This window comes from Cloeon dipterum, chromosome 3 (assembly GCF_949628265.1).
Source record: "Cloeon dipterum chromosome 3, ieCloDipt1.1, whole genome shotgun sequence".
Lineage (NCBI taxonomy): Eukaryota > Metazoa > Arthropoda > Insecta > Ephemeroptera > Baetidae > Cloeon > Cloeon dipterum.
The window spans coordinates 21,668,972-21,696,739 of NC_088788.1; the positions used below are offsets into that span (position 1 = coordinate 21,668,972).

General features: G+C 42.2%; 1 protein-coding gene across 2 annotated transcripts; it reads right to left on the minus strand.

Moving 5' to 3' along the window:
• Positions 1–846: 846 nt before the first annotated feature.
• LOC135940102 (uncharacterized) lies at positions 847–27,768 on the minus strand. Of its 2 annotated transcripts, none has more exons than XM_065484845.1 (7): positions 27,530–27,768; positions 24,786–24,924; positions 10,917–11,122; positions 5,739–5,874; positions 5,541–5,674; positions 4,138–4,372; positions 847–3,006 (listed from the first exon to the last, which is right to left on the minus strand). In XM_065484845.1, exons 2-7 carry the CDS (start codon positions 24,841–24,843, stop codon positions 2,945–2,947), a joined length of 831 nt encoding a protein of 276 aa, XP_065340917.1. In that variant the 5' UTR covers positions 24,844–24,924; positions 27,530–27,768; the 3' UTR covers positions 847–2,944. The 2 variants fall into 2 exon arrangements, with proteins under 2 accessions (XP_065340917.1, XP_065340918.1); XM_065484846.1 differs by having other exon boundaries at positions 27,526–27,768.

Sequence of the window (27,768 nt, forward strand, 5' to 3'; positions counted from 1 at the left end):
ATTGCCATTTCCTTTGCTTCAAAAACATATGTTCACTCTTTTTTGCAATTCATTATTGATCTTATATTGAAAGTTTAAATATAAAATATCTACATATTACTTTGCTGAAAATTATTCCCAAAAAATAATATATTTCATTTTTGTTGTAGCCCACCTTTCTACTAAATTTATTGATGTGCAGCATAATATGATGATCACAAATCACTCTAGAGAACATTTTTCATTGTACTTCATGTCTTATCAGAGGTTATTTCTTTTTAATGGAATTCCATCAGGCTTTCGATGAGATGCAACCATGAGGCACTGCTGGGTGAAAGGTAAGACCGCACACCTCAATCCAAGGTCCCAATCACTCTACAAAAGAGACGAAGGAAAATCGAGTGCTTGCCATGGAAAAAAGAGCGGAGGTGGGCACTTTTTACATTGGTAATTAAACGATTGCTATAGTCAAGCTGACGGCTGAAAAAGCGGGAAAAGAGGCTGAGAAACTCCATGAAGCGACGCGTGCTCAGCGACTCCAGCGAGGAATTTATCTTTCAAAGAGTTTCATAAAGTGATCCGCTCCGAGGTTCTAATGTTTGGATTTTGCTATTCGTGGTGCGTGCTTACAACTGTTGCCATGAGTATGGTTTTACCAATTCCGGCCGGGTGTGTGTGGCAGAATTAGAAGGAAATTGAAGCCCTGGCCATATTTGTATTGCCACGAGAGCGCAGCAGCTGTACGAGTTCATTGATTTAGTCTGGACACACATATATATAAACGTGAAATTGAGATTGTCGCGGGAAATGAGTGGGACAGCGGTTGACAACAAGGCAGGAAGACGGCGAAAATGAAACTCGATTGGGTGCTGTTGATAAACGAACAAGCTCTTGCTGATTATTAATATATTGTGCTTCTTAGCAGCTCTAACATCATTTCCTTTCTCCGCCGTTTTCTACAAAAATGCGTTCGTAGAAACACAAAACGAGCAAGCATGAAGATTGATTTTCGTCCAGCCCTATCGGGACTTAATTGAATTATAAATGGTTAATTAACACTATTGCCAAGTGCGATGCTGCACAAACATGGCCGCAGAGAGTGGTTGGCAAATTTACAGTGGACAAGCAAAATGCTGCGTGTATGTGTGTGTGTGTGTGAGAGAGAGAGAGAGAGTTTGTATACATTTCGACACGGTACCCTGTTGATTGATGACCTGTAATACGAGTGTGAGGGTGTGGCAATGCGTAGAGTGGCTAAAATTGCTGGTAAACTAGACTCGAATTGGAAACTCGAAGCACCAGATGATTACACCGATGGCGAATACGTTTGTAATGATTTCAGCGCTAAAAGTAATGAAACTTGGTGATTGGAAATTTCCATCTCTGAACATTTATTTTTCAAGTATACCAGTTTATGCGTTACCATTTAAAGAGACGACTTTTTTGGCGAAATTGCGAGTTTACAAGAAGTGTTCATGGTTTTATCTTTACAAACGGAGTTTCACTTGGCTTTCGATTTAAACATTTCAATTCAAAACGGAACCAGTTTGGAAGAGGAATGCAGTCAATATGTGCCAAAAACTTACACATTTCACATAATTTGCAGGTTTATCACATTTTGGAAATTATTACAGATTTTAAAATTCCGGAAATGCTTGAAAAGCCCCCGTGGACACGGGAAATAATGGCCCTTCTTGCTTACAAAATGTTCTAGCAGTGTTATTGTTATATAATAAATAATGTGGATCATCGCTAACAAGCAAATTGCGCTATCAGTTTTTGGAGCATGTTAATACTGCAAGATTGTCATCTCCTTTCTTAATAGGTAAAAATTATTTTCTTCAATTTTAGTAGACTCAAATTTTCTTTCAAGCTATACACACATAAGGATTATTGGCAAAATTTTAAAACGTCAGGAATTGACTGCATTCCCTCCGCCACCTACAATGGAATGGTCAAGAACCAAAAAGCGATTCTGCGTGGAATAGGCTCCGCTTGCGAAACTACGGACTGACTGAGCTCAAGAAATTGGCACATGTATTAAAGGGTGATATTAAGACACCCGGGTCGAGTGTCTCGGCTGCGCAGCCGATTTTGTAGCCACTCTAGCAAAATGTGAGTTCGTGAGAGATCGAGCGCGCACAGAGAAACACGGTTTCCGCCCTGAATCGTGCGCGCCGGCAATATAGCACTCGAGCATCTCGCTTTTCTTTCGCGCCGTCGTCATCAAGCCAGATAACGAGAACGCAAAAGATGCGCGCACAAACATTTTTCGATTGGGGAGAACAGCAGCAGTGGCAGAAAACACGAGCTGGTGCTTTTTCCAGCTGCCGGCACATCACAGTCTTGTTAAAATCTTGCTCCAATTAAGAATCCAATTATAATCAGAAGAAGCGACGATGAACATCTCCACGCTCTACACCGGAGGGGCAGCCGGGGGGTGCGGGGGAGCAGGCGAATCAACTAATTTTCCGCGTCCCACACCTTGGCTGGTTCACTGCCGAGGAGGACCTTGCTACTTCAAAGGGGGGCGTACAGAGGGCACACCGAATATGAGAGCTGCGGAAATTCTCATTACGCAGAGAAATAACACACGGAATTTAGCCACGCGGAACACTGACTGACTCTCTGCCTCTCTGCGAAACTCACTGCGCTCGCACTGCCTGCCTGCCACGTTCAATTAAAAATGTCTACGGCGGGCCAGCGCGCCGCGCGTGTTGCTGTCTCAATTAGCACCTTTTTTCCACTTCACCTCACCACTAACAACAACATTAATCCATTTTAACCCACGTCCGCCAGCTCTTCCTGTCATTAGCAACCTCGGAATCAATAGACGGACCGGCGAGCTGTCCGTCTTACTTCTTTCTTCGCTGTCCGTCTAGCCTTTTTCTTCTGCCGCCTCTTCTTCTCTCGGTTCGGTTGCAAAAAGCGCTTAACTAATTTAGCAGCCTGCCAGCCTCATCAATTACCTGATGATGGAGATTATGGCGGCCAAGAGAGCTGCCACCGCGAGAGAGCCTCCTCGTCCTGCGAACACAATTATTCGAGCAAGATTACTCGCAAAGTAGTTATGCTCTTGTCAATCCTCGACTTTTGCGCTCTAAGTGGCAGAGTTTTGCTGTTTGTCAGCCGCGTTGCGGAGACAAGAGAAAGAGAGGGAGGCAAAAATAACCGCAGCGGAAAAGGGCAACTTTTTATCTCAAAAGTTTGCAGTCTAACTTCATTGTCAAAGTGAGTGAAATCATAAAAAAGACCCACCGCTGCGCCCCATAAAGAATTTTACTTACGATCTTTTAAACTTGCTAGCGACGCCCCAGTTTCCGCCTGACGGCCTCGAATGTGTCATTTTTCGCAATAAACAAAACACCCCTAGCGTGACAAAATTTCGCTCTCGCTTTTGTGCGCAACGCAAGAGCGACCTCAGAACCTCAGAAGGAATTGCCGCTATGCCATTGACATTTCCTAGAAATATATTTCCATCCTCACTTCTGTTAACCTCAAGACGAGGATACTACAAAGAGCTTGGAGCCAAAAATATATTTCGTAGGAGTTTTGATTTGCATAAATTCTTTATTCCTTTCATACGTTTTTCGCGGAACAGAATTCAATTTTTGCAGAGCAGAAAAGACACTTTCAATGGAAGTGGGAGTAACAAATCAACCGAACGAAATATTAAACTAATTCGATAATATCAATTTGCATATTCGATATATTTCTGACTTTGACTTTGTACTATATTTGTATTATGACAAGGTGAGAATAAACAAGTAATGCAATGTTTTGTTTCATTCCAAATGCAATCAAAACTTAACGCTGTACATGCTAAAAATGACATGTTTATTTTAAATTCAAATTATAACTGAATTCGGAATTTGAAACTCATCTGAGCAAAACGGTATCCATCATTATTTCAGAGGTGGTCTTTCTCCAGGACGAAAAAATTAAACGTGTTCCACCACTTGAACTCACAGCGTCAGATGCAGTGTCGTACGATTCAAGACAGCTCCCGCCACACTCAAAGTGTAAATATTATTTATGAATTCGGAATAATTCCAACTAGCGGAGTATTTCGTGTCAGCTGCACGTCGGGAACAAGTGGTGCGTGTTTACGAGCCCGACAAGCCAGAGAGAAAGAAAAGAAAGAAGTTCAAAACTCACCTGCGGCGCTGGCCGAGTCGCTGTGCCTGACAGACGCAGGTGGCCACGGCGAAGTTTCCTGGTCGGACTGCTGGACGACAAGCTCGGCGATCCTGCGGTACAAGTTGAAAAGACTGGCCACACATCGTAGATTGAGTTTTCCCTCGGTGAAAATCGGCCGGTAGATTCGCATTTCGGAAATTGCCGTCTCCAGTCCGGCGCCTTCCTCTTTTATCCACGAGCGCCGCGGAGCGATCTGCGAACACGCGATTTCCATTTTTTTCTCATCTGCTCTCTGTGTGACATCATGCCTCTAGAGGGATGCTAGCTAGGATGGATGAAATTTTCAAAAAAGCCGCAGCTGCAATTGAATCTAAAATTATAATTCGATGGAGTCTTAAGGGATAAAAATTCAATGCGAAAGTTCCTCTTTCTTCAATGTTCATAGCGGCTTTTGAGGAGATTCAAAGACTTTGTGGTGGAAATTCACGTGATTTTAAGTCATTGTGTTCTTGCATTGAAGCTTTAACCTTTTCTGATGTCCTTCATAGCTCACTCAGACTGAATTGTTCATTTTTATAGGTCTAGCGTAGAACAAAATTGACCGGGCTGGCGAATCAGAAACTACTGATTAATTGGAATAGCAAATAATGGTAATCAATGAACTTTTTCAAGGTCTGGATTTATTTGACCTTTCTTCAGAATAGATTTGAGAAACTCAATGTGAGTAAATTATTAGCTTTTTTGTGAGCTTAGTTAGTTGGCAATCTACAACAAATTTTTAAAGGTCATGATTAATTTATTTAAAGAGCATCATTAGCTATCATCATCAACTATTTTCGTTCAAAATTGTGACTGAATAGGAGTCAACATTTTAGCCGATGAACTGGCTAAATTTCCCCAGACTATGGAATAATCCATTATTTGTCTTTTTATATTGTACAGTGCTTTGATTATTCTCATAATAAATTAAAATATATTTAAATGCGCACTATAACAAGATAAACTTTTTGAAAAATAAGAAGCCTGTGGTAGATAACTTTGGCCAAGACTACACTAACATGACCTCAATATCGTGCTTGCCAAATTTAAATAATTTATTTTAACAGCATAGACTGGAAGTTTATAAAATACAAAACTGTCGATTCGTTGCAAAGCAAAGATCTTAATTAAAAAGGTCAAAAATTCCTCTGTTAAAAATGGAATTCAATATCAAACAGACTAGTTAATGAGTTTTATAGAAACAGTTTAACTCCGTAAGTAATAACCAGACTGGTGCGATCTTTAACCAAGTTTAAGCGTGAATTTCCTTTTTTTATGTTAAGCGAGTAACTCGCAGTTTACGGACTTTCGATTTCACGTCTCTCCCTAAGAGGTGAACGGCACTTGTCGGGGCAAAAGCCCTAAAAAATTTTACGACCTACCTGCAGGCCGTTGACGAACCAAGTGATGTTTGCTGCCGGGTAGGAGAGCGCTGAGCTGCAGTTGGCTACAATCGGCTCGTCCAACTTGAAGCGGTTCTTTTCGATTTCGATTCGAGGCGTTTCCTGTGGCACGTCTGCGAACCAGGAAATGATTCAAAAGGGACTGCAACAGTGTCGAATATAATACACAGCACTCACCAACGACCAGCATTGGGGCAGTTTTGACGTCGGTGTGGAAGGTGGGCTGGTCGCCGGAAACCTCGCACTTGTAGATGCCGGTTAGTTCGCGCTGCACGTTCCTCAGCATCACCGATTTATTGCCAGACTGGAACTCCTGTGACAACAAAGCGAAAGAGGCGCGCTATCAGCATGGTATATACGGCAACAATAACTCGCCTCCAGTTTAGCTACTTCGCGCCACTATCTATTGGCTTTTGGGATAATAATAGCGACCTTTTCCTGACGCCATGTAGCCAACACAATTTTTCAGCCTATTTGTACGCAAGAGTGGACCTTCATACAGCACATAAAAATGTAATTCTTGGAGCTTTCGAGAATGGCTTTAGAATAAATTTTACGTTTTTGTCACAGCAGCATATTAATAAAATGACGCAAACAATTTAAAATTAAAATTCATTCACAGGTACAAAAGAGAGATTTTCCAAAAAGTGGGTTAAGTGTGGAAATATATGTGCTTTTCATCTCTTTCAATGTGTGCTTACTGCTTCGGAAGTTGAGAGCAGTCAATCGTTTTCGACGAGCAGTGATTCAAAATTCCCTGCAGCTAATACTGGGGTGTGAACTTAATTTTGCAGGTGCGCTGATGGTGATTGATGAGACCTACGGAGCCGAAACAGCTGGCTTTGCAATAAGGAAATGTGCTGGAATGCTTTCCCCTTTCAATTTTGCGCTAGGGCACTAATCTGTTAAAGAGCATCGCGGAGTTAAGCTTCTCGTAAAATTTAATGTAAATAACAGATTTCAAATATTCTTAAATATTATTCTACTCAAATTTTTACAAATTTGTATTGTTCACAGTGCCTAACTTAGAAATAAATTTAAAAATACATGATGGCTTCTGGGACCACCTTTCTATCGGGAGAGAAACACTAGTAAAATATTTTAGCAGTTGAGAATTTCTAAAGCTATGTTAGCACCATGAGTATTTTTGGACTAATGATTAATTAATTTCGTTCGCGAGTGACTGAACGATCAACGCAAATTAAAACGTATTGTGTTTATTTATATATGTTTTAGCTACTTTGCCCATCGAGGATTTTCGTTTTTCCTACAAACTATTATACATAAAAGTTAATTATTGTAACTACAAATTTTAGATTTTATATTTTCCCGTGACATTATACAAAGTTATGAATTCAAACAAATGAGGAAAACTCATAATTGATAAAAAAAACTCGCTGGTCTCGCTCTTGCGGCAAAAAGAAAAACTAGTACTTTTTGTTAACCAAATCGCTAGCGGTTCCAAGTAACGAAACAAAGAAAGGCTTTGCTCAGCAACATCATTATTTCCAGGGCAAAGCGGCGCTTAAATTTCGGCCTACGCGCAAAAACCGCGCTGCACACAAAGCCGTTGGAGACCCGGCTCGCGCTCCAAGGAAAATATTTGGCGAAAAAACTCGCCGTCCAGCACCGATAAGAATGTATCATGTCAGGCGCGGCCAACTTTTTTGCGCAAAAGCCACTTTAAAAGTCAACCTTCTAAACAAAGTTTGCTGGTGTCTAATTAATCTTCACTAGAGGCCGCCCTTTCGTGCTCTTTGCCGAGCCTGCCTGCACTCGCTCGGTGCTGCCTTTTATTTGGCCGACGTCGCGCGCGCAAAAGTGAGCACCGAGCGACCGCGGCGCGCACTGTTATACCGCAGATCACACAAATGTGCACTCCCGAGAGGCACACGCTCTCTGTTTTGGTTTACTGCCCAGGGGCGGTCGCCACCACGGTTCACAGGGGTGCGGGGGTTGCGCCGCTCACGCGGCTAATATCACATTAGGGCCTGCTTGTTGGTTCCCTTGGCCGGTTCTCCGCGTTTTCCGGTCCGCGACTCCCTCTCTGGCTTGATTCGGTTTTTGTGTTAAATATTTATGCCCGTGCAGCTGCAGAGGACGTTTCCGTTTTTATCCTGCTGCCGAATCCAGACCTTGCCAAACTGCATCATATTTTATTAAATCCGCTTGAGCCTGTCAGAGATGAGCTCGGAGGTGCGCGCACCTAAGCAGCATACTAAAATGTTAAAACTATAATGATGTTTGCAGCAAGTGGGAGAAAATATTACTCCTTTAACTAAATAAATAAAAATCGGGGAGCTTTTAATAAAGCTAGATTTTAATGTGATGAAAAAAATGGTCAGCAAAACTGAAAATACTGTACAGAAAAATTAATATGTTCTTTGAAATAGCTGGAGTAAATATTTTTCGGATTAGTGTGTTGTTAATAACGAAGTTTTGTCGGAAGGAGGGAACGTGGCAGGAGCTCATCAAGTTTTGTCGCTTCTGCTCACATTCAGCAATGAGTTCAGTCAATCGATTTCAACGACCGCTGATTCAAAATCCTCTGATATTAATTATTTCGACATGGATTTCGTGTATTTTGCAGATTAAATACTGCTGATTGGGCCAGAGGGACCGAAACAACATGCTGTACAGTGCGAGAACGTATAATATATGAATGTGATATTATTTTTCTGTACTAATTTATCTTTTTAGCATAATTATTTGGTTAACTATATACGTAAAACTATCTTTTATTTAGCCGAATAAATTGCAATCAAATTTAATTTTGTGATCACCACTGCCATTATTTGTTCCCCATCTAATTTTGCTCCGGCTGATGGCGAAATTGGCATTTTAAAAATGAATAATCCACAACATCAATTTATTTTAGCTAGAACGAAAATTTTCCTTCCCTCTTTGGAAAAGTTCCTTTCGTGAAACTGATGTTGAAGTTGAGCGTCCCAAAATAAATCAAATAAATTTACAACCCAGGGGGCGACTAAACTGTTCTAAACTTCCAAGCGTATGTACATAATTAACCAGTTCTCGGCAATGAACTTGAAGAACAAATGTAAAAGCTAGAGAGTAGGCTGAAATGCCGTTCTGTGGATGAAACTTCTGAGAAATGCGAGGGAATTCTATTACGAGCAGGAGCTGCAACGTCTTATTCCACTTGCTGCGCTGTAACGTGACCAAATTGCGTTTAATTAAGCCTCGCCAGAAAGTTGGCGTAAAAATCAATTACAAGCCTTTGAATAAAGCTGCCTGGCTAATTGCTGATATCATCTTTCCAGGCAAAAAACAACGTGCGCGCACAAGCTGCTTATTTTCGTTATTTCCAGAGCTTTTCTCCGTGAAAATACGAGAGGCAAAAATCGATGTGGGCGCTGCTCAAAGGAGCCGAGCTCAAGATGTTGAAGCACTTGCTTTGATGGTAAAACTGAAAAATGACGCCCTCACGGAGGGTTCCAGCGCTAAACGAGGCTTCCGCTCACGTTTTTGTCTCGAGATGAGTCGGTGCCGGGCTGACCTGTTGCCTCGGCTGCTCATTTGGATTCTCCCGGCGACGGGCAACAGTTAAATCAAGGCACGGCTGCCGCCGCCCCGCTGCTGTTGCAGCGAACGAACGTCCAAGAAAGGGAAAAAGTTTTGATGAAGGGTGCGGTATGCGGCTAATCCTAATATAATGAGTTGAAAACTGGCGAAAAGTGCTACACAGACTACGCTGGGATTAAGGCACAACGCGCGGCGGCACACAGCGGAAAAGTTTGGATCGATTAAATATAACCACTTTGGCTGCTGCTGCTGTGCCGCTGCGTGCACTGCCGGGCCAGCAAGCCAGCTCATCTGGCTTATGTTTGAATAAACAAGTGAGAATTCAATTAGGCCCTGCGAGAGAGCCGCCCAGCACACAAACTTTTAACAACTAATACAGAAACTAATTTGCAGAAATTTCACCGCACATAAATTCATACATCGCCAGCGGGCTTGCATATTTACAAGGGCATCACAGGACCAGCTGTGAGCAAATCATCGCGAGGAATAACAGTCATGTAATCAGAAAGTTGTGTTTCTCCCGCAGCCGCGTGAAATATTGCGCTCAAGCGCAGCCACGAAACTTTCTTGATATTTGATTTCCAGCGCAGCGGATAAATTCGATTTTCTGACAATATTTCTCATGGGTCATGACAGCAGCCCACGTGGAGGGAATTTCCCACTTTTATTAAGACTATGGGTTTTTCATTAAGAAAATGTAGGCGTGTAGCTCGAAATCTCCTTTTGTGCAGAGAGCACCTGCGGTAATTTTTCTTCATGATTCAATTCAAAGATTGCTGATTCCAAAGTCTATAGCTACGGTACGCTTTGCAACTAATTCTTTTTGCCCTTTTTGTGAAGCTTATTTTTAGATTAAACCCATAATTTGTATGCAACTGACTTGAAAGTATAAATTTGTTTCACTTTTTGGCACTGTACAGTCTTAGAAGCTTGCGATAAACTTATTTATTTTTTATCCAGACAAGGAAATGATAAAATTTATCTTCTTCCCGCATATAGGGCGCGCTTACATGAAGGCTGAGATTCACATTGAAAATTCTTGTTCTTGCAAATCAGGCCCCGTGACAAGCATGTCTTGCAAGCGCGTGTCTATTTTCACAACAAGCTGATTTCCATTTCTGGTCGACCATTGCCGGCATGTCGTAGGTCATAGAATTTGAGCTAAGAGAATTAGGCTTTTTTAAAAACTTCTATTTTTACGCATGACAAGTGTACAGAGTTAAATACGAAACTCCTGGTGCAAACGCAGTTTTCTCTTCTTAGAAGCCACCGAAAGCGGCAAACATGTCATGCTCATTTAATCGACTCTATACCGTAGTTTCTGGTGCATTCTAATTTGACTTTAATAGGCGTTGTCTTTTAACTGATTAATGACATCCCAAAAATCAGAACAAGCAAGTAACTTTTTTATCAGTTCAACTGAACAAAATTTAATAACGAACTGTTAAAAATAAAATAAGGCGGCGAAACGATGCTTTTAGTAATATTAGAGCCTTATAGAAAAAGAAAAATGTGCAGCGTTTACTTTTTAGGGTGCAACAGCTAGTAAAAACACACAGTAAACCATCTGGAGTAGCCCTAATTGCGTTGTAATGCTATAATTAATCCCATGATCTCCGCGGTAATCTTTTCAAGCGCAAAATTAATTACTTGGACATGATTTAATAAGAGCAGCGGTTGCGGAGGAGCCGACAGCGCGGTCCCGTCGGCTGGCTGCAGTTAGTTTTAGTTTCGTCCACAACAGCAATATAACTTTTGCCGCATCGCCCCGTCATCCCAATAATAAAGCATAAATTGTTGATGATAACTCACATCGACCGAAACTCCGGGGACCGGGAAGACCCTGGTGGGCGGAGCCTCTTTAGCGACGAAGTTGAAAAACTCTTGGTCGTCCTTATACCATTTGATCGAGTAGAGGAGGGCGCCTTCCAAGTCGTAGTCGCAGGTCAACTCCACGCTGCTGCCCCGACGAACGGCCTCCGGCACTTTTATCTCCAGGTCCCGCAAGCCGTTGCTCGCTGTGAAAATTCATAGGAAAATGGCAAATCAATCAAGGGTTTATTTTGAATTTTTCATTGCGAGGAGAGACGGAATTTTTTGCAACTTTCCCTGATGATGGAATTCGTTTAGAGCTCATTAACGTTGAATCGAGTTTCAGGACGGAATGAAATTGGACTCTTTGTGCTCGGCAAAAAAAATGAAACAAATACGGTGGAAATTTTGGAGATGGTAATAAGCGAACAAAATTATTTTCATTTCTCATCAATTTTTCGTTTGAAATTTTTCAATATAATTAATTATTTAATAATTGACTGATTTATGAGGAAATCGCGATACAAAAAGTTTGAAATTTATCAGCTCTTGAAATCAGAGAGAAGGCTGCAGAAGAAAAAATGCCATTAATTGAAATTGGATACGTAAATTGGAATCTCGTCGACGAGAGGAGGACGCACGTACGGATATCCCTTTCAACATGATACGGCCCGTTCTCATTTCTCGCATTTCAATAAACGCGCCACGAGCTCTGCGAGCCACTGGAAAATTGATATAAATATAAGGCTCTGGCTCACGGTCTGTGAAAGCTATTTATGGGCTGCAATGGCGTTGACTGAAAACAAATGAAACTCATCATACTCCACCTTCCTGCTTTGCTCCCTTGTCGCGAAAAAGAATAATATTGCCGTCGCTTTGTTTCTGTTATTTACGCTGCGAACAAAAAATAAAAATAAATCACCGGCATGACGGCAGAGCTTGATGAACATTTTATCTGATGAGGCTTGAATTTTCAGTTATTGGCAACCATGGTCGGACAGTCGTGACGTTTTGATACTGCCATTGAATGAATGCGCAAGTGAATCCATGCATAAACTGGCTTCATTATTTGCGATGTTTGTTCCAGAAAAGAGGACAATGTGTCGACATTTACAATTTTTGATGATTTTAACTTAACTCAGTCGTTTTGTTATCAAAAAGCAAACAAGAATGCTTGAATAATTTTAGCTGTTTAACTGATTTTTATTGGTTTTACTGGTGAGTGATATATTGAAAATTTATATTATATATTTTGTGCGATAACGAAAAAAAATGGCCATTTCAATTTTAACGAGTTTTCAACGATGTACAAAATAACAGCCAAATATGTTGAAATTAAGTTGCCTATTGAATATCCACATTTTTTTGTACGCATGATGAACTCCTAACTTGGTAGAAATGAATGCTAAAATTTGAAATGTTGGAAAAAATAATCCCCTTCTTTCACTATCTTCTCTATTTGAAAATTTAGTAGTATATATATTATGTGGGAATCGGAAAAAATCTGATTACCTTGCAGGACTTTTTCAAGCCCCTCAGCTGAACGAGATAGACATTTATGTAGAATTTCTTGCAACACCAGCAACAATGCATCTCCTTGACAGATCTCTTACAATGATAGATTGCTCTACTTTCTGTGCAGCTCTCATATAACTTTTCCACTTGAGCATTCACCTTGCTCGACTTTTTACAATGATGAGATGTATCATATGATAGAAAAGTACATTTTATACTCTAGAATCAAGATTGCCATTCAAATGAAAACTCATTTTCCATGGAAACCCTCCGTTTTTTTTTTGCAGTGCCGCTTGACGCTTTTTTCCAGGGTGTGATTTGCGAACAAGGTCAATCCCGCTGCGCCCGACAGACTTTTCCGGCGTGCCTGCCCCTGCTGTCTCTCTCATACACTGCTTTTTGCCCAAAATGACATTATCGATTAAGATTCGATGACAGGGGTGGGCCAACGGGAGCAAGTGACAAGAAAAACGAGCGCGTCGATCGGTCCGTCGAAAACGCCGCCGGCGGCAGCAAAACCGACCAACCAACAACCAACTTTCCATTTTCAGCCGCACGCAGATGCTTAACAAGATTTGCGCGCTAGGGCTTAAGCACGTGTCAAATTCGCTAATTGCCAGCCGACCGAGCCGAGCCGCCCAATAAATACGAGCTAAATAATGCAGGCAGCCATTATGCATGCGAAACAATTGCCCGCCGCCATTACCAATGCAATTACATATCATTAAAAGATTAAACCAGCGAAAGCTAGGCCTGGCGCGGACACGTGTTTATGCGGTGGTGCGGACAGTCCTGCGGAATCCGCTCGTGCGAAATGAGCCCCAGAGGTGGATTTTATTGGACACGTCCGTCTGCTGATCACAGAGAACACATACACAAGCTTTGATTACCTCCACTCGCGCGCTGGCTGCTGATACCGCGCCGTGAGCACAAATACATGGTTATGTGTGCATGTTGAGAGATGAATGTGTATTGGATGGATGTGGGTGCAAATACAAATACGTGTACACACACATTCGCCGTGTGTTGTGAATGCAAACACACAAAAGGTGACGCATCGCTTTCAATTGTGTATTACTGTGAGGCAGCGCGGCATGTGTGACGGTGGAGCTGCAAAGCCACGCTCGACACGGCAAATTTGCAGCTCCTGCGGTGGCAGCAGGGCCATCTCCGAGTGGGCCTTTTGTCTTTTGATTGAATCCGATTAATCTTGCCAAGCGTCCTAAGCCACATATTGCGCGCGCCGTAACGGCGAGCTGAATAAATAAGGGTCATCACTCTTGTCGGTCGCTTTGTTTTCCGCGCGTTATTTGTCTCTTGTCGGCGGGCGTAAGGTGTCAAAAGTTATGATCATTTGCTGTATGAGTGCCGTCCATTCATTTCCGCGTGACGTCTGCCGTTTTTCCCGCACCACCTGCACTCTGCCGATCATGATTCGTGGGCACAAAGGGATTTCACTTACCTAATTCCCTAGCCATATTTTTCCTTTCAAAACTATCAATGCTTCATGTTGAACAAAAAAGGTGAGTAAAAAGTTTTGTACCCATTTCCCATTATTTTAATTGAAAAAATAGCTCCCAACATGTAAAAGAAAAAAGTAAATGCTATAAGAATTTTGTATACTATATATATAGATTTTAAAATTGTTGTTATTAAATAAAACAAAACTATTACACGCTCTCTTCTTACACTGTATAGCAAGCTGATCCAACCAATAAAGCCTCATCAGCGGTACTTTACCTCCAAAATAAAATCTTTACCACTGAATTTTCTGCAAAATATACCAGATCACTGGCTGTTTATCGCAATCATCGCATATTATACTCAACTCAACGCTGAATACAATAAAAAAAGAAATAATGACGTAATTGAGAAAAACCCCGCGCCATTACCATTTCTGCGACAAACCTGCCCTTTACAAAAGCCCAAGACTCGGACCATTCATTTGAAGCTATTTCTTACAAAATAACCTATTTCCGTTTTAAGCTACGCATATAACCTCTCGTTTGTTCTCGTATAATTCCAAAATAAAAACTATTCCCCATATTATATCACTTTGATAATTCTTTTAAATTAGAATCACGGATTTGTTTCTTTGTATCAAGATTACAACTTTCTATCTGTGTCCTTTTTCATCAGGTTTTATATTCAATCTTGACTTGAAATGAGAAAAAAATATTTTTGTCCACGGTTAACTGCTGTTTCCTAAAACTTACAGTAATTAAATTTCATATATGCCACTTTTTGAAGGAGCACTTTCCTAAGCCTATAAGAGTCAAAATTTCAACAAACTGTCAGCGTTGTGATAGCAACGCGTCAGAAAATAGCTTTCCATTCCAACGTATCACTGCCTAAAATTTCTAACCCCATAAAATCGCCCCTGGCAGTGCTTTGAATAACTTTGAAAATGCTCGACCACTCTTCCACTTTTTATTCGGGCTTACGCCTGGCCGCGCGATATAAAAGGCCAGCATCAGATTAAGCCGTTTCGGCTTATGTGCTACTTGAGAAGGGTCGTCGCCGGCTAAGAGGTCGGGGTCCATAAAGTTTTGACAGTGGGAAAGTGATTTGAGCGATGACCGCAGCGTGGCAATGCAGTGAATGACGGGGCACGAGGTGGGCGGACGAGAGCGTCCTGTTTTTGTGCAACGTACCATGATGTATAGTACACTCGCACACTCACGTACGCTGCCCCTGCTCTGCTGACCCGCGGACAAACAAATTTTTGGCTCGTCTGCCCTTTCACCTTCCGTTTGTTGTCACCGCTCGTTTGCGTTTCCAGTCTCTTTCTCTGCCTGTTCTTTTGTTCGCGCGCCCGAAATGTGACATGTTTTCATTGAGGAACCTACGCTGCGACGTGTGCTTGTTTGCATTTTCGCGAAAACCGTATCCACCCGCTGTTTAACCGATTCTAGCTCTCCGTTAAAATATAATTTATTTTACGTCTCGTTAATCATAAATTGAAACGGACGCGACGTATTACTGGTTCATGCAATACAAATTCAATAGTGGGTGCGTACAAAGCGGTTCAATAGTATCAGTGTATAGCCGTAATTAGTACACAGCTGTTTTTGCGTCCCTTTCCGCGTTCTAGCTGTAGTACGTGGAAAAATTATTGCAGCATTGAAACATAATTTAAACGGGTGAACGAACATGCGTATATTACGCAATTCCGATATGAGTAAAACACGTAAAATCGATGCTAATTGAATATATTGGCTGGGAACTGAAGTTATGAAGTAAAAAGTCTCTTTGTTACTCGCTGCCTTTGTCTTTGTTATTGGCTTTTTGATGAAAATAATTTTTTTAAAACGACAAGTTCACGAAAAATGTTTTGTGTTGCGTGAATTGGAATAGAGGAGATTGTAGGTTTATTTGTGGTTTTTAACCAATTAAAGTATTGTTTATTGCAATTAAAAAAAATCAAGCAAGAGAAGAACGGTAAATGGCCAAAAGCTGATGAAAGCGAAATAAACGATTATATCTTGGTGTGATTTGCGTGTCTCAAACATAAAATTCTCGCTCACATGAGAGACCCTCTCGCCTTATATCCTTACAGAGGAAAGAGAATATTCTGCGAAGCAAACACAGCTCCAATCCGGGTGGAATGTGCTACTGGATTTATCGGATTTCTGGATTGCCACCTGATTTATTCTGACTGTGAACAGAGTTCACGTAAAATATTTATCAATTCCCCTAAAAAACGTTGATTGATGGGATAAAAAGTAGTACTTTAGAAATGTCAAACACGGATTGGCAGAAAAAAGTTCCTAACTGTTTGCAATCACTGAAAAACACACCAGCCTGGACAAAGAGCATATATCCGCATCAAATTCAAATTGTCAAAGAGAAAGGCGGACGGTGGACGAGGAAATGGTCGCTGCTTTTGTGTGTGAACTGTAGCTACGAGTGGAGACAGGTGTGTGACACAAAAAATCTGGGTGGTTTTAATTTGCTCGTTGGCTGCCGATACATCAGGAAAACGTCAGCGTGGTAGCACAAAGGCGGGCGAACGGGCGGGTAAAACTGATATTGGAAAGCAGCATGAAAGGGAAGGTGTCCGTCGACGCACACGCAGGCATTTGCATTCTTCATAACACCGCCGAATCGAGTATGAATGCCAAGCTTGTGTCAGCATTATTCAATATGAATGCCGGCGAGCTTGAAGTGTCAGCATTCCGGCGACAGCATTCCAGTCATCAATCACTCGGGAGCGGCGCTATTGATTAAGCCAACATAGGCAGCCAGCAGCACGCGAGTCACAACACACAAATACTGATTGCGAAAGCCACGCTGGCTGCAGATTCAGTGGTGGCTGCTGCTGCTGCTGTAGCTGCAAATCAAATAACGAACGATGCAAATGCGCAGATTCACGTCAGCCACTCGAATGGAACGTTTTAATTAGAGAGCAGCGCTCTGTCATTCGATTGCAATGACATGAACTAATCCTCCGCCTGTTTCACTCACTCACACACACGCCCAAGTTATGTGTCATTTCATCCTCTCTCACACTCGTGTGGTGTGCAAATAATTATCACCGAGTTGCAGCCGCACACACTTGGCTGGAGTTGAGAGACTCTCTGTGCAAGACAAATTGTCGACTCTGCTACCGGCCGGGACTTGAGAGCATCATCATTCCCAATAGACTATTTAAACGGCTTTAGCTGCTGTGTGTGTGTGTGCACGCTGCTGAAAGAGAGATGCCCGAGTACTCACTCCTTGCCTTGTCGGAGATACACTCACTGTTTGCTTTTTCTTTGCCGCGGCGCGAATGTGTGCGGCGTGCGCGCGAGCGAGCGAGCGAGCTGACTTTCTTTGACGAATGATTTCGCAACGTGCAAAACGTCGCTTTTCATCACGCTTCGCCACGTCAGCCAGATGCTTATTGTCCTCTCGAGAGGAAGTCGACGCCCGTGGGTGCATTATACTTTTTTGTCACTTTTCCACGCTGAGAGAGCTCCATTTACGGTGTGATTGAGTATTCATCTTTTCGCATTGGAGTGTTTGCAGTCACTTAAATAAGTTTGAATTTGATGCTCGCTGATTAGATTATCTCTATATAAATAATTTATTTTCTATGGTAGATTTTTCAAAGCTGTTTAAGACACCTAAGTCGCAAATATGATGTTATTAGCATATCATGTAAATTCAAACAATTTTTACTTATCAGTGAAAATAAACGTTTGCAACATAATCTCAACCAGGCCAATCGCTGTTTTGGTCAATAAGTGATGCTTTGTGGACAATCGGGAAACAACGATTCGTGGCAATGAATGAGAACCATCAGTAGCCAGAGGCGCATTGAAATGGGTACCCGCCGGTCAGATCCAAGATGGCGTTGAAATGTGAACGCTTTGAGCTCTCTTTTGCTTTCTGTATACGAGTGTCACGGGTGTTTTGTTTTGCAATCTGCATAATTAATATATGTAATGCAAAGTATTGCACAAAATTACCGGAAACTAGCTTCTTTGTCACATTTTCATTTGCACCATACCCCAGCCGACGCCATACCAGCGCGTTGCGAGAATCTGGCCCATGAGATCATTTCACAAATTAGGTTTGGAGCTTTGCTTGGTAGAATTTTTTAACCATTCAACCAGTTTGGGATCAGCCCCGTTTCTGTGTAATTATTAAAACATCAGGGATCCGAATGTATCCCACAAGGGAATTCATGGAATGGATTACCTGACTGGCTATTTATAATGTAATTTATAGGAAGTTACAATAAAGGGTAACATTCCCGATGGAATTTGTATTTTTTTTATTTTAAACCACCATTATGTGAAAGAAAAAATTTCCAAAAGAGTGCTAAATCGATTCTTTAATAAAATGGCTGTTCAGAAATCGCAAATGTTCTATTCGATCTAGTATTTTCTCATCTTTTGTTTTAGTATCTTTCGAATAACCATTAAATAAAAATGAAACATTCTTAAAAGATAAAGAACACCGTACTTGATACAATAAACAAACAAACAATGATGATGAGCAGACCTCTCTCCAAAGTAAACTTAAGTTAATCTCAATCTCGTGTTTACTTGACTCTACATTATTCCTGGATTCAACCCCGTTAAGCAAATTAATTTATGCATAAACTTTATAAAGTGATTTCTAAAGTTTTCATCCCCTGACTAGAGTTCTTTGATGTAAGCTTCAAATTTCAGAGGAGAAATTTCAATTAACAGTTCCGCTGATCGTGAATTGCTGCTGCATGCTCACTGGTTTGCGCGCGGATTAATTAACGACACACTGCCGCTTTTAGTGGGCGCGCATACGCACAAAGAACGCGGCGTTGTAGCCAAACAAAGCTGTTTGATTACCTTGATTGCTGCTAAATAAATCATAGTCGCACGCAACAGCCTGTATGTTGTAGGAAAAAATGGGCAGCTGCCCGCACGGGCCCGCGCGTTTTTGCGATTTTATGAGGCCCACCGCTTTTGACAAGGGCAGCCAATCGATGGGTTGGTACACTCGCCGACCGCCGGGGAATGGGTCTGACAGAATCAGCTCCAAAAACTAAATTATAGCTCTAATTCGCACTAACAGCTGGAGTTGGTTCGACTGCAATGTTGCTAAAACTTCTGTAATTGCCATTAGCGCTCATTAAAATTCTCCAGCGCGTTGTTGTTCGGCGCCATAAATTCAATTATCTCATTAAGGCGAAATTACAAAATGATGTTGTGTGCTAGCGCGGAACGGAGTGTAGGTGGCGAAAATCTGCTGCTCATAAGCGCTAATGGTGAAAATTTGATTACACACATTTTGCAGAATGGCCATTTCTGTCCCACCGCGATATTGCATCAGGTCTAAAAGCGGGTAAGACCCACCGAATTGTTCTCTTTCTCTCTCTAGAGCTCCACGTGGAGACCGTGAATAGAGATTCGCGCTCCTAACACCACATACGTCTAATGTTAACATGCAAATTGATTCAGTACTAAGCGCCTACGTCATTGCGTTAACACACGCCTACTCCCTCAGCCAAACATTGCAATGATTCAAAACCAAATTAACAGATTATTAATGCACCCCAAATTTAATCAAAGGTAGACCAAACCAACATGATTCTCTGACATTTCCTGATTCATCATAAAATATACAGCAGCTCATAGTCTCGTTTTCAGAATCTCATCTCAAATTATTTTGTTCCAGCTACTTGTTTGCAGTTGAAATGAAAGATAAAATTGTTCATCAAGGGTCCCGTTACGCGAAATTTATTCAAAAGTTGGCCATTTAGTCCCATACTTGATTCCGTTGGCTAATGAGAATCGACCTCTGAAGTGCTCGAAGCTCCACCGAGGGCCTCTGCTCTGGAGCAGTACGTTAAATATGAAACGATGGTTAGGGGAGAACGTGCATTTAATTTGCAAGCAGAGCAGGCGCGCGTCTATGTGATATTTCTTGCGAAAATAAACTCTCCACTCCCATCTGATATCGATTATATCGCCATAAAAACTCTATTTCTCTCCCTCTAACACGCGCACTCTTCCTCTTGGCGTAGGCACTCGATAGGAAATAAGGGAATAAGAACCACTGGCATGCCTCGGGAAACTGCATCAGAATCACGTTCTCGGCAGAACAAAAAAGATGGCTATAAATCAGATACAATATTTCCAGCCGAGTGAGTGCTCTCACATCGCTGAATAGCACATCGTCCAATGATATTATTAATCAATCATCGATTCAATCAAACGGCCTCCGCCAAGCGTGCCGTTTTCATCTGCCAATAATGTTTAATCCCCAGTAGAGAGGGTAGTTTTATTTGTTGTCTGGCGGAACCGACCAAGCACAACATTTTAACAAGATGCAGAGGCTTTTCTTCCGCCGTCGCTCTCGCAAAAGCAAGCAAATCCACCTGATTATTCTCCACTCCTCTCGACGACGGCGTTGCCGCTCCGTTCTCACTCCGACAGACTAAGTCGGCTGTTTTAATTTCGCGATTGCCTCGCTGATTATTTTGAGCTGGAGCCCGGGAGCACCAATTTTCTCCGCACTTGCCGGGTTATTATTGTGCAGGGGGGGTTGACGATATGTTGGAAACACGTTTCCTCCTAGTTTGTGGTTTGCACGCGCGTCACTGGGTTCCTATCGATGGCTTTTTTGTTTATTCACCTCATTTGTTGAAGGTAAATCGACTTCAAACGTGAAAATTAAATTAACCGCAGCGCCACAAAGAGAGTTTTTGACAGCAAACCCAATGCGACAACGTTTGAGTTACCATAACTTGTGGTCCTTTTGCAAAGAGGAGTGCACCGGCGAAACCAAATGCAAACAATGTGATTTTCTGCGTTATGGAAATGCTTGGCTTCTGATTGTTTGTTGTTCCAGATGAAATGTTTGTGGAAGGATGTTTACCTTCAAGAATACTTTGAGGCTCGGGTGGGAAGGACAGGCGAAGCATTGTATAAATTTCTAGTGTTTGCTAAGACGGTAAGCTTAACTTTTATGCACGCATAAACGTAAATGAGAGCTAGTATATTAAATAATAAATAATAATATGAAACAAACTTAAAGCTTTCCGATATTTCATTTTACATTTTTTTCACGATTTTCAAATTATTTTTCAGCTCAAAAGATCCTTAGGATTTAGATACCGGTTCTTACAATATAAAATATTGTTCTGACAGTCGCTAAATTTTTTATAATCGAATTTAGAACATCGATCAGACTAAATATTTTGTACGGAAGAAATCCAATCAAAAAGTTTTGCAAAATAATCTTAAACGAAACAAAATACGATTTTCCGCGTACTTTAGGCAGTTTAAACGATTTAAATTCAATGGTTTAAAATTGCATGATTTTTGGTAATTTGATAATGACAGGCTCAGAAAAAAATTGTCAATCGTCCAAATTTTTACACCTCTCTATCGTGGAAACATAGAGAGGTGTAGAATGTTTAAAAAATATGCTCTAGTTAAAACTTGACGCTACCACAGAACGTATGGGATATTATATTGGTATATAAACTTTCAAAGTGTTACACACACTCAAGTAGCACGCCAACAGATTTTCCAGCCAGGACACAAAGCGCGCGCGTGAAACTCCGCCGCCAAACTCCGTAATTAAATGCTCGGGGAGCAAAATAATAATTTCAAGTGGAGAGCATGGAACGCTATGTAAGCGAGCTTCAAAGACAAGCGTACATGGGCGCACAGCTAGCAGTTTAAGAACAACTTCATGGTTAAATTATGTGTACTTAAGCGGCAGACAATGGAGCATTGTTTTGCTCCAGCTCTGAATGGACCTCGTTTGAATTAAAAACAGTGGCTGGCAGAAAAAGTAGCAGCGAGAAACAAAATGGAACGTGCTGATGGAAACGCGTCGCGATGCAAGAGGCCATATTGCGGCGTTAGATGCAGCGAGAAAGGCCATCGGGGTCAGCAACCGTTGGCTGCTGGAGCTGCAACCTAGTCCCGGAGCGTGTAGGAAAAATATGCAGCTTGGTGCGGCTGTTGAAGGCGGCGGCGAGAAGAAAGGGGTAGTTATATAAGCTGTTGCACGCCTGATTATGACGAAAAAGGTAGCGGGGCCGTTGTAACGCAATTATAAAAGCGGCGCGATGATGAAAGCAAGCGAACAGGCTGGCAGGCGGCATTCATACTTGGAGGAAGGGAGCCGGGAAGAGAGAGCGAGAGAGAGAGAGAGAGCGAGAGAGAGAGAGAGAGAGAGCCACGCTCTGTGTACACGCCGCCTCTCGAAATTGCTTTAGGTGCTGTTGTAAAACAGTAAACACCCAACCGACTGCCTCTTTGCGACAAAGTTTATCAAGCGGGCAGCTCCGCCGATGGAGGCTTATGCAAATGAAAGCAATTTGCATCAGGCGGAGAATAATCCCTTAAATATAAACCTATAGCGCACGCTACGTGAAAGCAATGAGAAGAGCGACACCCAAACGAAAAAAAGAAGGGACCCCGCTTGACTGACTGAGGAAAACACGTTGCAAATAACGCCCCCGCTGCGCGCGTTAATATATCGCCGCTCGCTGGCTTCTCGACAAAAAACATTTTATTTAAACTGCTGGGCGTTTCTTCCCTGCTGGCCTTTCCACCCTCCAAAAAATTAAGTGTGCTCGCGCAGGTGAAACGTTTGTTTTGTGCCCGTGTGTTTGTGTGTGTGTGCTTATGCAACGTGCGAGACGGACGTGACCAACGCGTTGCATACCTCGACTCGTGGAAGGGATCCAATTATGCTGAACAGCGAGCGCGTAGGAGCGGCGACCGCGTTTTCTTTCCACCACTGCACTTATACAGGAGGTCTTTAATTACAAAGCGAAAATTAAAAGCGTTCTTTGTAAACGCGATTGCATGAGAGAGACTTTTGCACAGCCGAGCACGGCAGATTTCAAATCTAGAGGGAAAGTTTTTACCTTTGTGTGTTGGCAGGTAGCGCGAGCGAAAATATCAAAGGAGGGAGATTTATTTTATGAATGGCACTGCTGTCGAACACAATGATTTTGCAATCAACTTTCCGCTTGAAAGTGGACGCGCTCCATATCAAAGGAATTTCTTCAACAGGATGACTTTGTGTGTAAGCTCCTCTCATGCATGAAGTTGCTCAACATTCAAATCGTGCGCTTTTATTGAATTTTAGGACGGGAAACAATCCCTTTAAAAGGTCAATGCAAAATTCGGGGACATGTTCTCTCCTATATGTTCCCCTGAAACGATTTCGAACAATCTCTTCACCCTATTCTCGCATAAATTTACATCTGAAATACTATTGAGGGTTCTTTTTGAATCCTCTCCCCAATTTAAATGACCAATAAATAAGTTTTATTTTAACAGTTAAAAGTTCCACGGAGTATATAGTGAGTGGTTAATTTCTCCGTATTCCTAGAGAAAATGTCCTGCTCAACTAATTTCGGCTGCTGCGGTTGCGGCCCTAATTCATGAGCTTTCTTTTCCGTCTGGGGACTCGCTATACACTGAGGACATTTAAGTTTAATTGGAAAATTTTACAGCCACGCGTGCTTCTGCCTACATAGGAAATCAACAAATTTCATGATATCAACAAATAAGTTTCAAATATAAAACTAATTATAAAACAGTATTATATTTAATAAGATATAGATTGAATTGTTTAGAAAACGCTCTGCAAATTGCAACATATCTATCGAAAAAATGAAAAAAAGTGAAGATGTTTGACTGGAGTTAGAAACAAAATATTTTTTAAGACGATAAACCAAAGAAAAGTAAATTCAGGGTGGAAAATTCTTCTTGATTGCACGACGAACGAATTTTAATACCATCTCTGGACTTAAATTTTCTTTTTTTTCTTAAAAATTAACATTATTCAACAAAGTCATATTTTTATTGCCGGTTCAAAACTTCCTATTAGGCCTCTGGGATAAAAATATTCTGAAAATTAATCGCATTATTGTATTTTTTTAGTCAACTAGCAAATTCATAACTAGTTTTCCTGCACACAGAATGGCACATATACTATTTAAATTTCGCCCCAGAGACTATCCGATTTAAACAGAAACGAGTCAATTAATCAAGCTCATTTTCGGACTGCCATTTATGAAACGCGGGAGCTTTTAAACGACTTTGCAGCTGCTCTATATAATAAGTACATGCAGCCGTGTTCAACACGTATGTACGTGTGGGAGCCGCGGGTTTGATTGGATTGCATTGCAAAACCAACGGGCGCATCTGCGCTGCAGAGATTAGAGCGCTCCACAGCTTTACACCGCTGACACTCTCTGGCGGCGTTAAATTAATAACCAAAAGTGCAACGGCATGCATAATAGCCGTGGGAATTCCATCTATTATGTGAGCAGACACGAGAGCGGCGGCTGGATTGAATAAATGGCTCCTTAGAATGCAGTGAACACGCGCTATTCGTCTGAACTTCTTCTCGCGCGGCTCGAGCAGCGCGTGAAATGGAGAGGAGTCACGCTTAGTTTACCAAAGCGGCAAATATATTCACAGGAGAACAACTTTGCCGACTCGTGTATGCGCGCATGTAGAACACGCCGCGTTTTTTCGCCGGCGCTCCGTCTTATATCAGCGTAGATCGGGAATGGAGAGGGCAAAAGCGAATTAGCCGGTCTCGGGACCTTCTGATTCAATTTTGTTTGCCTGTTGAAGAAAAACTTAGTTGCCGAGAGACTTGATTTTCTGCTTCAGGTGTACAGATAGCCGGCAAGGCTATGGGGGAAAACGCACTGCTTGCGAGAATCAATATAAAGTATACGAACGGACGGACGTATTCACGAGCAGGGCTATTTTTCAGAGCTGATCGCAGCAGCGAATGTATTTTTAATGCGGGCGGAGATAAGGAAAAAGTATTGATGAGGGAACATTATTTTTCTCCCTTATAGCATCGAATGCGGGTCGCAATCAGTGCGGATCTTACCTTGCGAAAAGGAAAAAAGCAGCAGCAGAAGGCGCAGCAGTCTGTTTTCGCCGCCCATTTCGCTCGCGCTGCTGATGCTGATTGCGAAGATTCAGAAGGGTTCGTCTTCGCCGGCTGATAATGCCGAGAGGCCCTTCATCTGAAACGGAAAGCAACATGCAAAACTTTTAATGAATCAGAGTAGCAGTGGCTCCTTAGACGGATGGCCTTTCACTGGACGCACGCACCGAGCTTTTATTTCCCTCGCTTTTTCATGCCCGATCCAGGTAGCGTACAAGTTTGCAGCCGCAAGTCCCACCACGTACTTGATTCCTGGATCCCTGCGAGTCTGTGTCACCTGAGATTTTGGCCGCAGCGCTTTGATGTCGTCCTCCCCTTGCGGGTTTTCAGTTACGTGCGAGCCGTGACTGAATGGTGGAAGGGACGCGCGCAAGATAAGAGAAATAATCCCATCAGCTCGTGCCCACCAATAAATCTCTATCTGCGCGCAGTCACAGGCGATATATAATTCAGGGTCTTCCACCGAGGGAAGCAGCCAAGAGAGCCGGCGAGCCAAGTGAAAAGTTCCTTCTTTTGGCCAGTCTAATTTCGAGTTTAAATGTCCAGCCGAGACTCAAGGGAATTTTATGAAAACACTGGCCCTTGCACTTACAGAACTGACAAGACTTGGACAAATGATTGGTCTTTTGATTTCGATTAGAGCTGTGCATTTTAAGGTAAAATTTATTAATCATAAAGCAAATAATCACAATTAAAATCAAAGAAATATAAAAAATAAGAAAAAAGAGCTTTAATGGAAAAATACCAAAGTGCTGGTAATCAAATAGTTTACTAAATCAATAATATTTAAACGATCGGATTAATGCTAGAAAATAATTTTTTGACTATAAAGGCAAAAGCACTCACTCAGCCAGTTTTTAATGTGAGAATGAAAGCAAAAATTATGATGAACAAACTGTTTGGTTTCTGTTTATGCCCGAATGTTGTATCCATTTGATTTAGTAGATTCGTTCATATTTCCCACATATTTGTCGACGTTTTATTTCAATTTACAAAATGTATAAATTAGCATAACTATTAGAAACTATATTATTCCAATTTACAAATTTTGCAATCTACTAAAGAGTGGTACTCCCAGGCAACTATCGAAGCTGAAATTAGCCCATTTCATCTATAATAAGCATCTATATAATTTGTCACTCGGCCAAACTTTGCGTGAACCCCCAAGCATCTGATCTATTCTTCGATTTTTCATACACATCAAGCAGTTCTTCTCAAACTAATTTGTATGCATTTGTGCTTTTAAAAACTTTGTCCTCTCTTAATCAAGGAGCTGGTTAAAATAATACGAATATTAAGGATGATTGAACGTTTGCATAAGGGGAGCTAATGAGATGTGCTCTGCTTGAGTAATGATCGTGTGAAATTTAATTTTGATGATACACCAGATAGGCGCGCCGACCAAGCAAGCAAGAACGAGGAGGGAGCAGAGAAAGGGCCCGACAATATTTTTGCACCGCAATAAGTCTTGGCCATTTCAACGCAAACATCGCCCTCGGCAGGAAGGCTTGTATGTATAAAAATAATTAAAATCCGGATCCGCGCTCGTTGTCTCTCGTTCCCCGCCTTGGAGGCGGGTAGAGAAAGATCGCTTCGAGGGAGGCTCTCCCATCGCATTGTTGGCCGGCGAGCTTGCTGTATTTTTTCTGGGAGAAGAAGGAAAGAGAAGAAAAATCTGCCGGCACATAAATATTTGGGTGCATCCATACAAAGCCACCGGACCGACTGCTTCTATTTGGATTTCTTCCAGTGTCTGACTCCTTCCAGCAGTTTACTAATACATGCCGCCGTTGCTGCTGCCGTTGCTACTACTACACTGAACTGGCATGGCGGGGCTAGTAGTGTATAATCATAAAATTTGATGCCCACAATGCGATTTTACATCGGACAACGACCGCTGGCCGAAAATTGAAATTAATTGCCGCGCTGTTGCGGGGAGCTGCGTCGGCGGCCAGTAAGTGAATTCAAACGTTTATCGCTGCAGCACAAAAATTTGGCCACCGCGGCGAAAAAAGATGGGGCGGTTGAGTGAAAAATGAGGCAGCAAAGGGTTCCCAGCGGAAAAGCCGGCCAGACGGCTTTGAACAGCTTGCTGGCAAGGAAGGAATTCTTGATTATCATGCATAAATTGGAAATATATTACTTATGGCAGCCTGTTAATTCTTATTTGCAGAGATTTTTCCCCGAATATTCCGAGTCGCCGCGAGGGCTTGGGAGGACAGGAACAAAGGACGACGCGCAATTAAAATATAATTAGTTGGACGCAGAGGATTTTTTTTTAATAATTTCCCTCGAGACGCGTGTTGTAGCAGCTTTTTCCAGCAACGGAGGCGAGCCGCCGCACTTTCGTTTTATACCATGCCTTTGTAGTCCAGCAGAGTGTTTCAATTTATTAGGTAATCCGATTCAACGAAAAGCACGTGAGAAGCGGAGAACGGGCACCACATCAAAAATAGAGGATGAAACAACACGCCAGCAGTGGGGGGACACTCGGCAATTTTTTGCTTTCAGGCAGCTACCGACACCATCAAATTTATGTTTGAAGTTTTCGCAGCTTATAGAAGGAAAGCGAGTTGACGGAACGTGAGGGAAAATCGTCTGGCGCGGATGAAAACAAAACTCCGCCGACGGCTTCGCTCGCCCGCGGCGGCGGCGGCGGCAAAGAAGAGGAACAACTCACTCACTTGATCCAGTGAAAAGTGTGGCTTTTCCCGAGCACGAGGGATGAGCGGCAGGCTGGCTGGCGGAATCTTCTTTTGAAACTTGTTAAGCCGAGACACACAGTTAGGCAATGTATCACCCACGAGCAACGACGCGGCGGCAGTGAGAGCGCAGCGCCGATTGCCTGAATTCGTCACTGACAATGCCCGACTGACTACCCGGCTGGAAAGACCTTTCGCTTCTCTCCTGCAGCCAGCACAGC